At 35.2% G+C, this 12,491-nt stretch overlaps 1 protein-coding gene across 5 annotated transcripts in view; it reads left to right on the top strand.

Annotated features, from left to right (window-relative positions):
- The window catches only part of LOC117337807 (protein broad-minded-like), a 33,200-nt gene that overhangs the window by 8,836 nt on the left and 11,873 nt on the right, over window positions 1–12,491 (top strand). For 4 of the 5 annotated variants that reach the window (XM_033898928.1, XM_033898925.1, XM_033898926.1 and 1 more), the window contains exons 9-26: window positions 110–171; window positions 517–661; window positions 1,109–1,165; window positions 1,597–1,702; window positions 2,078–2,218; window positions 2,886–2,975; window positions 3,353–3,492; window positions 3,913–3,948; window positions 5,094–5,221; window positions 5,695–5,896; window positions 6,380–6,471; window positions 6,774–6,912; window positions 7,871–7,958; window positions 8,241–8,359; window positions 8,686–8,805; window positions 9,716–9,804; window positions 10,134–10,244; window positions 12,100–12,211. In XM_033898928.1, coding sequence (XP_033754819.1) covers window positions 110–171; window positions 517–661; window positions 1,109–1,165; window positions 1,597–1,702; window positions 2,078–2,218; window positions 2,886–2,975; window positions 3,353–3,492; window positions 3,913–3,948; window positions 5,094–5,221; window positions 5,695–5,896; window positions 6,380–6,471; window positions 6,774–6,912; window positions 7,871–7,958; window positions 8,241–8,359; window positions 8,686–8,805; window positions 9,716–9,804; window positions 10,134–10,244; window positions 12,100–12,211 — 1,977 coding nt within the window. The remainder of the gene's footprint in view (window positions 1–109; window positions 172–516; window positions 662–1,108; window positions 1,166–1,596; window positions 1,703–2,077; window positions 2,219–2,885; window positions 2,976–3,352; window positions 3,493–3,912; window positions 3,949–5,093; window positions 5,222–5,694; window positions 5,897–6,379; window positions 6,472–6,773; window positions 6,913–7,870; window positions 7,959–8,240; window positions 8,360–8,685; window positions 8,806–9,715; window positions 9,805–10,133; window positions 10,245–12,099; window positions 12,212–12,491) is intronic. The other variant, XM_033898929.1, reaches the window with a different exon arrangement.

Genomic DNA, 12,491 nt, shown 5'->3' with positions numbered 1-12,491 from the left:
TACTGACTTCAGTGTTACTGACATGTGTTACTGACATGTGTTACTGTATATTTAAAGTTTTTTAAATGTAATTAATGTTGTCCATATCTTTTACTCTGTTTCCCTATAGTTCCGTCTGTTAAATGAGTTCCAACAGGAGACAATAAATTACTGGATACGTTATCCTGACAAGTAAGTACCTTTTGATGTTTGTTCTGTATTGTAAAACTCACAAACTGCACAAGTAATAAACACAGCCACAGCTTTTCAATCATTTCCATTGGTCAATAAAGAATCATGACATTTGTGGTATGTGGATTTTGATAGAGCAATAACTCTGATAGCGTCTGATATCACATTTACATCTGTCATCACTTTAGTAGTGAAATAGTTTTGGATAGCAAAAATCTTCATTAATACATGGCTTTCCTGACTTACTAGGTGATAAAAATGTTATTTTACTGAACACCATATAACCTTCAATATGTTAAATATGTTGAGGTTTTTATGAACACCATTTCGTCCATGTCGTTTAAGATACCTTGAGATGGTTCTAGAAAGTACGCTAAACTTGTTCTCAATACACCAACAAGGAGCCCCCGTGGGGACCTCGTCCAGTTTAACACCGATACATTTTGTATCCCTGATTGATCCAAAGGCCCAGTGGTTCATCAAGTGGATGGTATGTATTATAGGGAATCACATGTCACTTAGAATGATTTAGACTATCTTGGTATATTAAGCAAGAAATGCTAATATCTCATTTATATTAATTTCTTCTCACGAACATTGTTCATTATAGTTTGAAATAGGTGACAATAGTATTGTGTTTGATTTATAGTTTATGATCAATCTTCTCGTACATACCTTGCACCACCCTATGTATTTCTATATAAAGGGCTGCAGACTCTGCTCACTTTACCTCTGATGAGTAACGACTTAGTAACGAAACCGATCAAGTGTTATACTAAGTGGATGATATGGTTTCCTTCACAAAACAGACAGCACATCAGTGTCTTTTTCAATCAGTTTGTTGCTCTGTGTATTTTTGTGTATTTGGGGCTTGGATTACTTTGAAAGGCAGTCATAGTATAATAAATATTTGTCATTTTGCTAATATCTGTTTCAGCATGGTAACTACAGTAGAATGAAGCTGTTGAAACTCCTAGAGAAATACAAATCTGTGGTAGGTGTCTTCACTTAGTAGGAAAAAAATATCCATCTTATATGGTCATAATCTTATCAATGCAAACAACATAATATTTTTTTTCATTTGAGAGTAAACTGCCATTATAGAAGATATTCCATTTCCTAATTCCTATGGAAAATGCTCTCTGTTTGCTTAATGCTTTTAGACAATTTGAACCACCAAAATTGATAACATTTACAGCAACATGATAAACAACTATGAGTCATCTGTTAATCTTTTTCCTACCCAAACACATCTGTTAATTAGATAAAAACTCATTAATAGTCCTCTTTCTACAGTAGTTCCTGTTCAGTACTTTTAGAAATCAATTGTAACTCTAATATAATCAAAGGCACAAAAGTTTTAGTTTTCCATGACACATTTTACAACAAACGATTTGATAATTACTAGTTGTTTATGTGCTTTAGGTAGTGAATGCTGTACACCATTGTCTTGAGTTCTCAGCCAACAGAAAGATGCCATTTGATCTAATGAGTGAGGTGTCCGACAATTTCTCAAAGACGTCCATTGCAGGTGAGACTTTATACAGGACATATATTTAACATGGTACAAGATACCCCATACAAACTTAGAGAGAAAGGTATTTCTAAGTTGTGATCATGTGTGCCTTATCCCATTCGTTAGATTGAACAAGTAAGCAATGTTTAAATCAAAAGCCAGAGAATTCTAAATATTCAATGATAATCAATGAAAATTTACAAGACTTAGTGCTCTTTTAATTAAAACTCACATCAACTGATGCCTTTAATTCTTCTACATTGTAGGTACGCATTCATTTTTTATTGGTAGTTCTCTTGTTCAGTTTAATGGTTCAGTATTTACATGTATAAGGATTTTACCTGTCAATTTTAAATAAAGTAGTATTTGTAAAGATGTATTGTTTTGTAGATGGAAATAAGGGCCGCCCCTACTATACTGGAGCAGAGCTGGAATACTCCTACTTTATACACTCCGTATTCCTCCTTGGGCGCCTGCTGTGTTTTACCAACGGCCGCAAACTCTTCCCCATCAAACTGAAGGATTCAGATGGTACCGTAACAGTGATTATTTTAATGTCGTAATATTACATCTGTGTATTTAGTTGGAAGTTTTGCATTCTTACAACTAACCTCGCATAAAGTCTATAAATAATAGGACCATTCAGTGGCCATCTTAGGTGTCTTCACTTTGAAATGGCTCAACCTGAACACAGTAACTACTGCAGCTGTGTACTTGGTGATTCTGATATTTCATTAAACAATAACATTTGATTTAGAAATAGTTAAGTTTTGTATTAAACACCATTCAATATGGTTTTTTTCCATCAAATAGTATACCAGAGGTAACATTTGAAATTTCCTTTAAAATTTGTGTTTTAAGTTTTACTCTGAAAAGAATGAATACTTTTACCTGGTATATTTAGTGATAGATTATCAATTTCACAATGGATAGTAACTTTGTATCATTGTCAGACTGCATATTAATTTGTCAGATCTACAAATGAAGAAAAACGTGTGTGTATACAATATGACGGTGTACAAATGTACAATGTAAAGTCACCTCACACTGTCAGGTGGTTAAATTTGGATGTCATTAAAATCTAATTGATATCATTATGTGACATCCTATTTTATCTGTCACAGATGATGATTAGCAGATCCATTGACATTATTACAAAGCCGTTTTTACAATTTGTATGACCTATATTTTATTACAGAACCAGTCACCATTACCAAACTGTTGGTGGCCCTGGTGTTGATAGTGGTCGACCCCAGTCTCAACCACGGCAACTCCAAATCTACCCAAGGTATACTGACCAACCACAATCCATTGTATTGATTCATGTAACAGTTAAATAAGGTTTGAAAAGGAACATCATGATACATCTTTTGTTGTTACATTAAAAATATCATATTTATCCCGTAATCAGTCAGGAAGTCAACACCAGAACTTTGACTCAGAGTAGTGGGTGGAGTTATTGTAGCTACTGAACTGCAGTAAACATTGATGGGGTTATTACCAGAATTAATTATTATTGGATAAATGTGGTACCGGTAATATTCATCTTAAATGACTTTAAAAATTATTATTTGTAAGAAGGGACAGATTCTGTTTCCACTGCTTCATTATAACATTCTGTGATATTCCTGTACACTAATGTCGGCCTCTCACTCTTCCTCACAGGTCGGTATGAGCCTGGCAGTCTGGTGACTGAGATCCTGAAGAACCTGTGTAGTTCTGAACAAGTGTGTGAGATCTGTCTATACAAGGATGAGATCACCAACACTTTACTGTCTCCGGTCTCTCAGTACCTAGATACAGTGGTATGTAAAACTTTATTATCATATTACTGGTATGTGAGTGTCGAAGGATTTCTTGACTTAATTACTTCCTTGCTACCTTCTGATTCATGATCAAACAGTAAGAAATAAGAAAAATTCATTTACTGTAAACAATCTCATTATGTTCATCCTGAATACTTAAAATATTTTTTAGCACTTACATGACATTATGATACATAACACCTGCATTATAAGCCTATTAAGTTTACCTCACCTAGCATGAAGTGCTTGGTGAGGTAAATCTCTTCGTTATTCTACAACTTTGCCTTAAGAACCATGAAACCTAGAGTCATGATATTTAGTCTGTTCATTAGCAACTTTTTCTTATGTAAGATGATTACCTTATCACACCTTGTATACAGCTATGTATTACTGCCAGTCTCTATTTTGCTCAAAACATAGCATACACGACCAGGAAGTGAATATTCCTTCAACGAGGTGAGAACCTGGTGTTTTGTATTCCCCTGAGACCTATTAACGGTTCCTTATTTACTTGAATCCCAATATTGACAACCCAAGAACATTTACTAATCATCCGATGTGAAGTCTTTGCTATATGCATGTATATGTTGGAGCAGGGTTTCAGGAAAGTTTTGATTAATTGAAAAAAAACTAATGGTTTGTTAAACCTGTGTATTCATAATATTTTTATTAATACAAAGTTGCCATTAATTTTATAACTCATTAACTAAGATCAGATAACTCAAATAAAAATCTACTGACAAAGTCAATTTTTAATAACAATCATTTAATTTTCTTAACAAATAGTTTTTTTGCTTTATTTTTACCAAACCTTTGCAAATGGGAAATAATATTTAGTAGGAATGCTGCATATTTAGTGGAGGTTGGCATGCAGGGTTTGTCCTTTCAGGTAGTCTGTTGTTAAACTTATAGAATTCTGATTCAATCCATTACTAGTTTAATAATATTTCAACAGTTATCAAACATCATACTAGAAGTATGTCAGACAATCATTTTCGAGGATGGTCAATGCTCTAAACTTGGGTGGTTGAGTGGCACAGTGGTAACACACTTGCCCTTCACATAGGTTCAACTCCCAGATTGAATGTGAAAAGATATGGGGTCACCTGCCCAACCATGTGAGTTTTCTCTCACAGTAAGACCCATCGCTCTCTTCCATTTGGGCCACCAAGTTGGTATATGGTAAACATTCAGTCAGTTCAGATAAATTTAAATAAATACTGATGAACCTGTTCAAATTCTGCAAAATTATGCTTTAGAAAATAAGTGTCAGTTCAAACTTTCCGAGTCAATATCAGCAAAAATCTCAGCAAAACGTTAATTGTAACTTATTTTGCGATTGTTGTAGGATAAATAAAAATTTACAATATCCAGGAAAATAACATCAATATTAGGTATATACAGGTGTACACATCTGGGTCAGGGGTCATGTGACCACAAATATCAGAGTATAGTCATGACAAGACCATCATGCTTTATCATCTTTTTCAGTCAAATTCCTCTTGAACCAAGATCACAGTTTTAACTGAATCTTGTATTTAAAGTTCAATAAGTATGTTCCTTAGGTCTGTGTGCCTTACTCAACAACTTCTGGTTTGTAGGACCACCATATTGGTAATGAAACAACACTTCTACATGTAGCAGACATTGTATCTATGATTGCCTCAAGTACCAGAGGACGTCGACATCTCATCTATGGAGAGAAGAAAGATATATTTACTCGAACAAAGTAGGTCAAGGACACGGAATGCTTCGGTTTCAATACTTCATGATATTTTACAGGTTTTCATGAATTATTGTAACAATAATATCATATTTGTCTTCAAATAAGCCCCTCCCCCATTGTAAAAGTTAAGTACCGTTATTAACCAAAAGTAATTCTCTAGTAAGATAATGTTCATATAGATGTTGTACTATGTCTACCCCTTTGAAGTATAACGAAATCAGGTGTTGTTATTCTGATGAAAGGACTCTTTAATTTAAAATGTATGAAATAAAGCCAAGCTTCAGAGCAGATCTAGTTCATTTAAATTTGAATGACTTTTCATGGTTTCATTGTCCCATTTATCAGAAATGCTCATCTATGTTTGTTGAATGATGTGCCTAGCTTGTCCATATCACAGAAAGTTCTTGTCTAGTCAGGTCATCTATATAACATTTTCAGTAATTTGTCTATGTCACATGTATGTTTTATCTGGCTAGGTCATCAGCGGCTCACATCATAGCCAAGTTTACGAGAAAGGCACTATTAGGGGAGTTACCTCACGAAGCTGGCCCCGCCCCTTCCAAGGCCGTGATTGGAGCTTACCTGTACATCTGTCGTCAGCTGTACAACACCTGTGAGGGTCTACTGGTACTCTACCCTTACGACCTTCACAGCGTAGGAGCCATCGCATGGAGAGAGGTAGGTCATGTGGTGACCTTTGACTCACATTTCTGTTGTAAGCCAACAACATTGCCTCTTTAATTAAGCTCTTTAAATCAGCTTACTGAAATCCACAAGAAATCATCTAAATTAAGTGCTTCTTAGAAATTACACGATATAGCAATTAAATTTGGTGTACAGTGAAACCTCACTTAACGACCACCTCATAATTATGACCACCCCGCTATTACGGGCACTTTATATGTAATAGAGTTTACAACACATCTCAGAACAAAAAGATGAGATTTGGAACATCAAAAATGCATTTTAACTTGATATGAATCAGAATTTGGGCTCATTTATTTATTTTTTTGTCTTTGATGTGACTTGGTCATTATTGAAAGTCAAAGTTAGAACAATGAGACATAAAATTCTGTTCTATTATTGTAAACTTTTTCTAAGGAAGGGATTGACAAGAAATGTGACACCTATTTCATACTGATGTACTTGTTTTTATCGTAGGCTAACAGAGATGCTGATAATGCTGTGACACCCACCCCGTCAGACAACAGCTCTGACACCGACATCACTACAAGACAAGGCAAGGCTGACATGTAAGTAGCCTTACTATCCTTTCGTCACTCTTGTTGTTGAAATTTATCGAATAGTTTCAAGAATGCAATATCTATTTTTTTATGGCTATTATTATTTTCAATTTTTAGAATGTTTTTCTGTAAAAATAAGTTTACATCATATAAGTCATTTTTTAAGCATAAAATAAAATGAAGTATATAATTATTATATGTATATACTGAGTTGTCTTCCCTTGACTTCTATCACGGTTGTTTACAGTATGTGCCTTGTCCCTTTGTTATATCTATCTATTGTTTGAGTTATCTGCCCTTACCACTGACAGACAAGTATGGGAGGACACTCTGAGAGACAATCTGTTGAACTTCGCTAGTACAGCCAAAGGTATTCTCCTCCTTCAGCAGACTGGTGCCATCAACGAATGTATGTCCTACATGTATATACGCTACGAACAGAAGTTACAGGTAAATAGTGTATCCCATTGTTACATCTAAACAGGAAATATGTTTTCTTCTCATTGTATCTTTTCCCAAAAGTACTTGCTGGGGATTGCTTCCAAGGTTAAAGGTGCTACAGCGCTGATGGTGTATAAACACTGCTTGTCAATAAAATGACTTCCATGGTATGGAAATATATCTAATCAACACCAACAAATGAAAAAAATTATAACATTGTCGTAAAAGTGATCACTTATAAGACCGAAAGTTATAAACCAAATATAGAATCATAGTACGATAGAATTTCTTTAGATTGCTATAATTCGGTCCATTCTGAATTTAAAAGATGCCCAAACTTTTGGAAGGTGGTGATAGCATCAAGTATGTAACTTATGGTTTAATATGAAAATAAACAACAGCCTATTCTTGTTTTAAATAAGCCCACCATCTCATGATGGAACCCCTTGGGGACCCCTTGGTCCCTAGTTGTGGATATTGCATTTTGGGACAGATCTGAAAACAACATTGCCGATAGACAGCCATCATGGATTTTGACAATAGCACGTTGCTTCTGCTATATAGTGTTATATAAAATTATTAAATGAAGGAAGAGTGAAAGAAGGGAAAAGAAGAGAAAAGATAAGTCTTTCATTTGACTGATATGGATGATTTAATGGTGGGCGCCAAGATCCGTCTGGGATTTCTTGTTTAACATGATAGCTCTTGTCACCATTCCAACATTTCTAAGGTTGTTTCTAAAAATAGAAAATACTTTATATACAACATCTTCATTCTGTCAGTCTGGCTCATCCTTTTCAATTCAAAGAAGGTTTTTGGTCCTCGAAATAGAAAATTCATTTTCTCATGGGACCATTTATTTCTTTGGTTCCAGATATCTTATCTGTGTTGAAGGCAGAAAGCAACCTTACTTATGGTTATTGTTGCTCAGGGATACCTTCTAAATGATATGGTTTGTGATTTATAGGTGAGCAAGTGTGAAAAGTTTGGATATGGCTACATGGTGACGCAGGTGGCTGGGACTGCTCCAGGGATGGTCGCTCTACAGAAAACAGGTAAAAAATAATTGGAGAGTCACAGGTTTATATGGGAGTTTTTTTATGGAAATTGGGGGATCTTTTGTTGATGTTATAGCACAGGAGCTAATTATAAGTGATCTGGAGGTAAATATTTCATTCTGGGCCAAATGAATGTGTCAAACCCCCATGTATACAAGTAATTATATATGTATTGTCATACAGTTACACATGTAATAATATGTATGATAAAATTCATATATATATGTTTTTTAATACTTGTGATATCTTTATGATGAATGATTGGATTGTGTGTTGTAGGCTACATTAAAGCACTGATAGCAGAACTGTGGTCAGTAATGGAGAGTGGACTATCAGATGCACCGCTGTACAGTGCTAAGACTTGGCCTGTAGACGCTGTGGATAGGCATTCTCACAAGGTACACGGTCACACATTGTTGTTTATTTCATCAATTCAATGTTCAGTCAGGAAAACATTCTATACATACTATATTTGACGCACCCAAATTTTAGGCAAAATCAAATTAAGACAGATTAGTGGAATGATGAATTGGCGTACCCACAATTATTGCCATAGAAACCAATGTAGATAAACTTCAATTAGCTCAATCATAATTAAGGAGAATGCTTCCAGCGCGAAAGACGCTGAAATAAGATTAACAATAAAATATGTACATTTACAGTATCTTTTGTGAATCCATGTGATACAAGCTGTATAAAGTAATATGTTATATGATGATTACAGCACCTGGTTCGCCTCCTCAATGTCCTGGCTTCCTTTCCTGCTGTGTATGAGGTTCTTGCCCGTAGACCTCTTCCCACTCAGGATGAGTACACTTTTCGTGAGATGCCAGAAACCATTGCCGTAAGTACACTTCCATCCATAAAACACTATCCACAATATTTTGACTTGTTGGTGTGTTGTAAGTGCACAAGAAAGGAAGGAACCTATTTTCCAAGATATTACAAAAAAAATCATCAAAATACTTTTACAAATATGTCATAAAATTACACTCTCAAAATGATCCATTTAAAAATAATTTTATTCTGTGAAAAGATACTCTCAATTTAATCAAATTTCTAAAAAGACAAATTGCAAAAGTGTTACATTGTGAGGATTTCTGTTGTCAACAACCAGATTAACTGTTGATAGACTATAAATGTACATTCTGTATTATGATCTGACATTATCAGACAAAATTACAAAATTCAACTGACTTACTTGTCTCTCCGATTACTTGTTACAGACTGTTGAATAAATGGTGTGATATGTAGCCTATATCATAGCATGGCTTGGTAAGGGCTATCAAGTTTATCACAATAAATTACCTTATATCACCATAAAATTTACATCAAATGTGTAAAATCCTCTTACAGATAAGTAGATATGGACGAGTAGTTAAATATTTGGCTTGAAGTATGATTAGAAAAAAAGGCTATCAATGTGTGTTCAAACAAATGCCCTTGACTTGTATTTACACGATTATGAGATGTGTTAAAATTTCATACTATTTCTTTTGACAAACTATGAGGCAGTTAGATTTAACTTCTTCACCAGTACACACAAATTTTGGAGCAACTTTGTCTGGTCTTTTACCATGCTGGAGAACCAACTTCAAATATTCCAGATCATTTTTGTTCAAATTTCCAGATAAAAGGAGTTGGCCCATTTGGTCTTTATTTTGGTAGATAAATTGAGTTCTGCACATCTTGAAGGCTATTGGAAAAGAAGGTTTTACCGGCCTTATATAACATGGTTATGTTTTTGTTGACAGGGTTTTATTGATCGACTGATCCTTGTGGATTCCCCAGGAAAGATACATTCTCTCTTTAACTATGAGCACTCCCATGTGTTTGGTCTAAGGTAGGTCAGAAGTGTGTGGGCTCTATTATCATGAACAATGGCTGAGCTCTTCCATTGTCATTCAAATGAACACAAAGTGAAATTGTCATCAGATTTGTAACAAAATCATTCTTTGATTAAGTTCAAGTTGTAAATTATTTAATTACAATTTATTTAATAATTTATAACTGAATTCATACCTAGTTTGAAATACTTTAATGTTGTGTGTAGAGTGGATTTTTATTGCGGTTTTGTAATTATTTGTATATAAAAACACTATTAAAACAGTTTTTATGTGATTGATAAATTATGAAATGCTGAATAAAGATGATATGACTCTGACATTACAGGGTGTTGAGTGTCATGATTTCGTGTCGAGATACATTCCTACTGCTACAGTCCCAATACAGATTCCAGGATGTCTTACTAAAGGCACAGGGCGAAAACAAACCGAGCGATCGGTAAGTAAACCATCAGTTGTTTAGGGATGTTGTCAGTACCCAGGTATACCCTGAAATTATTGATTATTTTAAGTTTTTTAAGAAAAAGAACAATTTTCTTACCGTTTTTATGTACATAAATCAAGTTAAGAATGATTCAAATACTTGATACATATATGCCAAAGAAGATACCTTTGATTATTTGTACAGTGGTGACCTTATCGTTGTTTGTACAGTGATGACCTTATCGTTGTTTGTACGGTGATGACCTTATCGTTGTTTGTACAGTGATGACCTTATCGTTGTTTGTACAGTGATGACCTTATCGTTGTTTGTACAGTGATGACCTTATCGTTGTTTGTACAGTGATGACCTTATCGTTGTTTGTACAGTGATGAGTGATGACCTTATCGTTGTTTGTACAGTGATGACCTTATCGTTGTTTGTACAGTGATGACCTTATCGTTGTTTGTACAGTGATGACCTTATCGTCGTTTGTACAGTGATGACCTTATCGTTGTTTGTACAGTGATGACCTTATCGTTGTTTGTACAGTGATGACCTTATCGTTGTTTGTACAGTGATGACCTTATCGTTGTTTGTACAGTGATGAGTGATGACCTTATCGTTGTTTGTACAGTGATGACCGTATCGTTGTTTGTACAGTGATGACATTATCGTTGTTTGTACAGTGATGACATTATCGTTGTTTGTACAGTGATGACATTATCGTTGTTTGTACAGTGATGACCTTATCGTTGTTTGTACAGTGATGACCTTATCGTTGATTGTACAGTGATGACCTTATCGTTGTTTGTACAGTGACGACCTTATCGTTGTTTGTACAGTGACGACCTCATCGTTGTTTGTACAGTGATGACCTCATCGTCGTTTGTACAGTGACGACCTTATCGTCGTTTGTACGGTGATGACCTTATCGTTGTTTGTACAGTGATGACCTTATCGTTGTTTGTACGGTGACGACCTTATCGTTGTTTGTACAGTGATGACCTTATCGTTGTTTGTACAGTGATGAGTGATGACCTTATCGTTGTTTGTACAGTGATGACCTTATCGTTGTTTGTACAGTGATGACATTATCGTTGTTTGTACAGTGATGAGTGATGACCTCATCGTTGTTTGTACAGTGACGACCTCATCGTTGTTTGTACAGTGACGACCTTATCGTTGTTTGTACAGTGATGACCTTATCGTTGATTGTACAGTGATGACCTTATCGTTGTTTGTACAGTGATGACCTTATCGTCGTTTGTACAGTGATGACCTTATCGTTGTTTGTACAGTGATGACCTTATCGTTGTTTGTACAGTGATGACCTTATCGTTGTTTGTACAGTGATGACCTTATCGTCGTTTGTACAGTGATGACCTTATCGTCGTTTGTACAGTGATGACCTTATCGTCGTTTGTACAGTGACGACCTTATCGTTGATTGTACAGTGATGACCTTATCGTTGTTTGTACAGTGATGACCTTATCTTTGTTTGTACAGTGATGACCTTATCATTGTTTGTACAGTGACAACCTTATCGTTGTTTGTACAGTGACGACCTTATCGTTGTTTGTACAGTGATGACCTTATCGTTGTTTGTACAGTGATGACCTTATCGTTGTTTGTACAGTGACGACCTTATCGTTGTTTGTACAGTGATGACCTTATCGTTGTTTGTACAGTGACGACCTTATCGTTGTTTGTACAGTGACGACCTTATCGTTGTTTGTACAGTGACGACCTTATCGTTGTTTGTACAGTGACGACCTTATCGTTGTTTGTACAGTGATGACCTTATCGTTGTTTGTACAGTGACGACCTTATCGTTGTTTGTACAGTGATGACCTTATCGTTGTTTGTACAGTGATGACCTTATCGTTGACATGCTGTCCGTGGAGAGGAACTATGTTTTGGTCAAGTCTTACCTAATAGGGGGACCATCTGAGCGAGTTCTACCACCCCGTATCCTCAGTGAGGTAAGCCAAACACAATCATTATCAATAAAATACATTCTAAATAATCTTTAAATACTATATAATCTATAAGTCTTTAGAACAAAAATTGAATATCAAAAAAAAAAATTGTATTCAGCATTGATATTTTTTACATTAATCATTGTCAACCTGTCTGTAGTAGTATCATCAGCTCTTGACCAAACCTGAAAATATCTGATATAGACCGGTCAAATCTTTGTAGAGGTCAGCTAAGTACCTGTAACCTCGTTAAACTCTGTAGATATTGTCGATGTATTGTTGA

Source organism: Pecten maximus, chromosome 11 (assembly GCF_902652985.1).
Source record: "Pecten maximus chromosome 11, xPecMax1.1, whole genome shotgun sequence".
Taxonomy (NCBI): domain Eukaryota; kingdom Metazoa; phylum Mollusca; class Bivalvia; order Pectinida; family Pectinidae; genus Pecten; species Pecten maximus.
The sequence above is the reverse complement of the archived record's forward strand: the minus strand, read 5'-3'. Positions and strand labels throughout refer to the sequence as shown.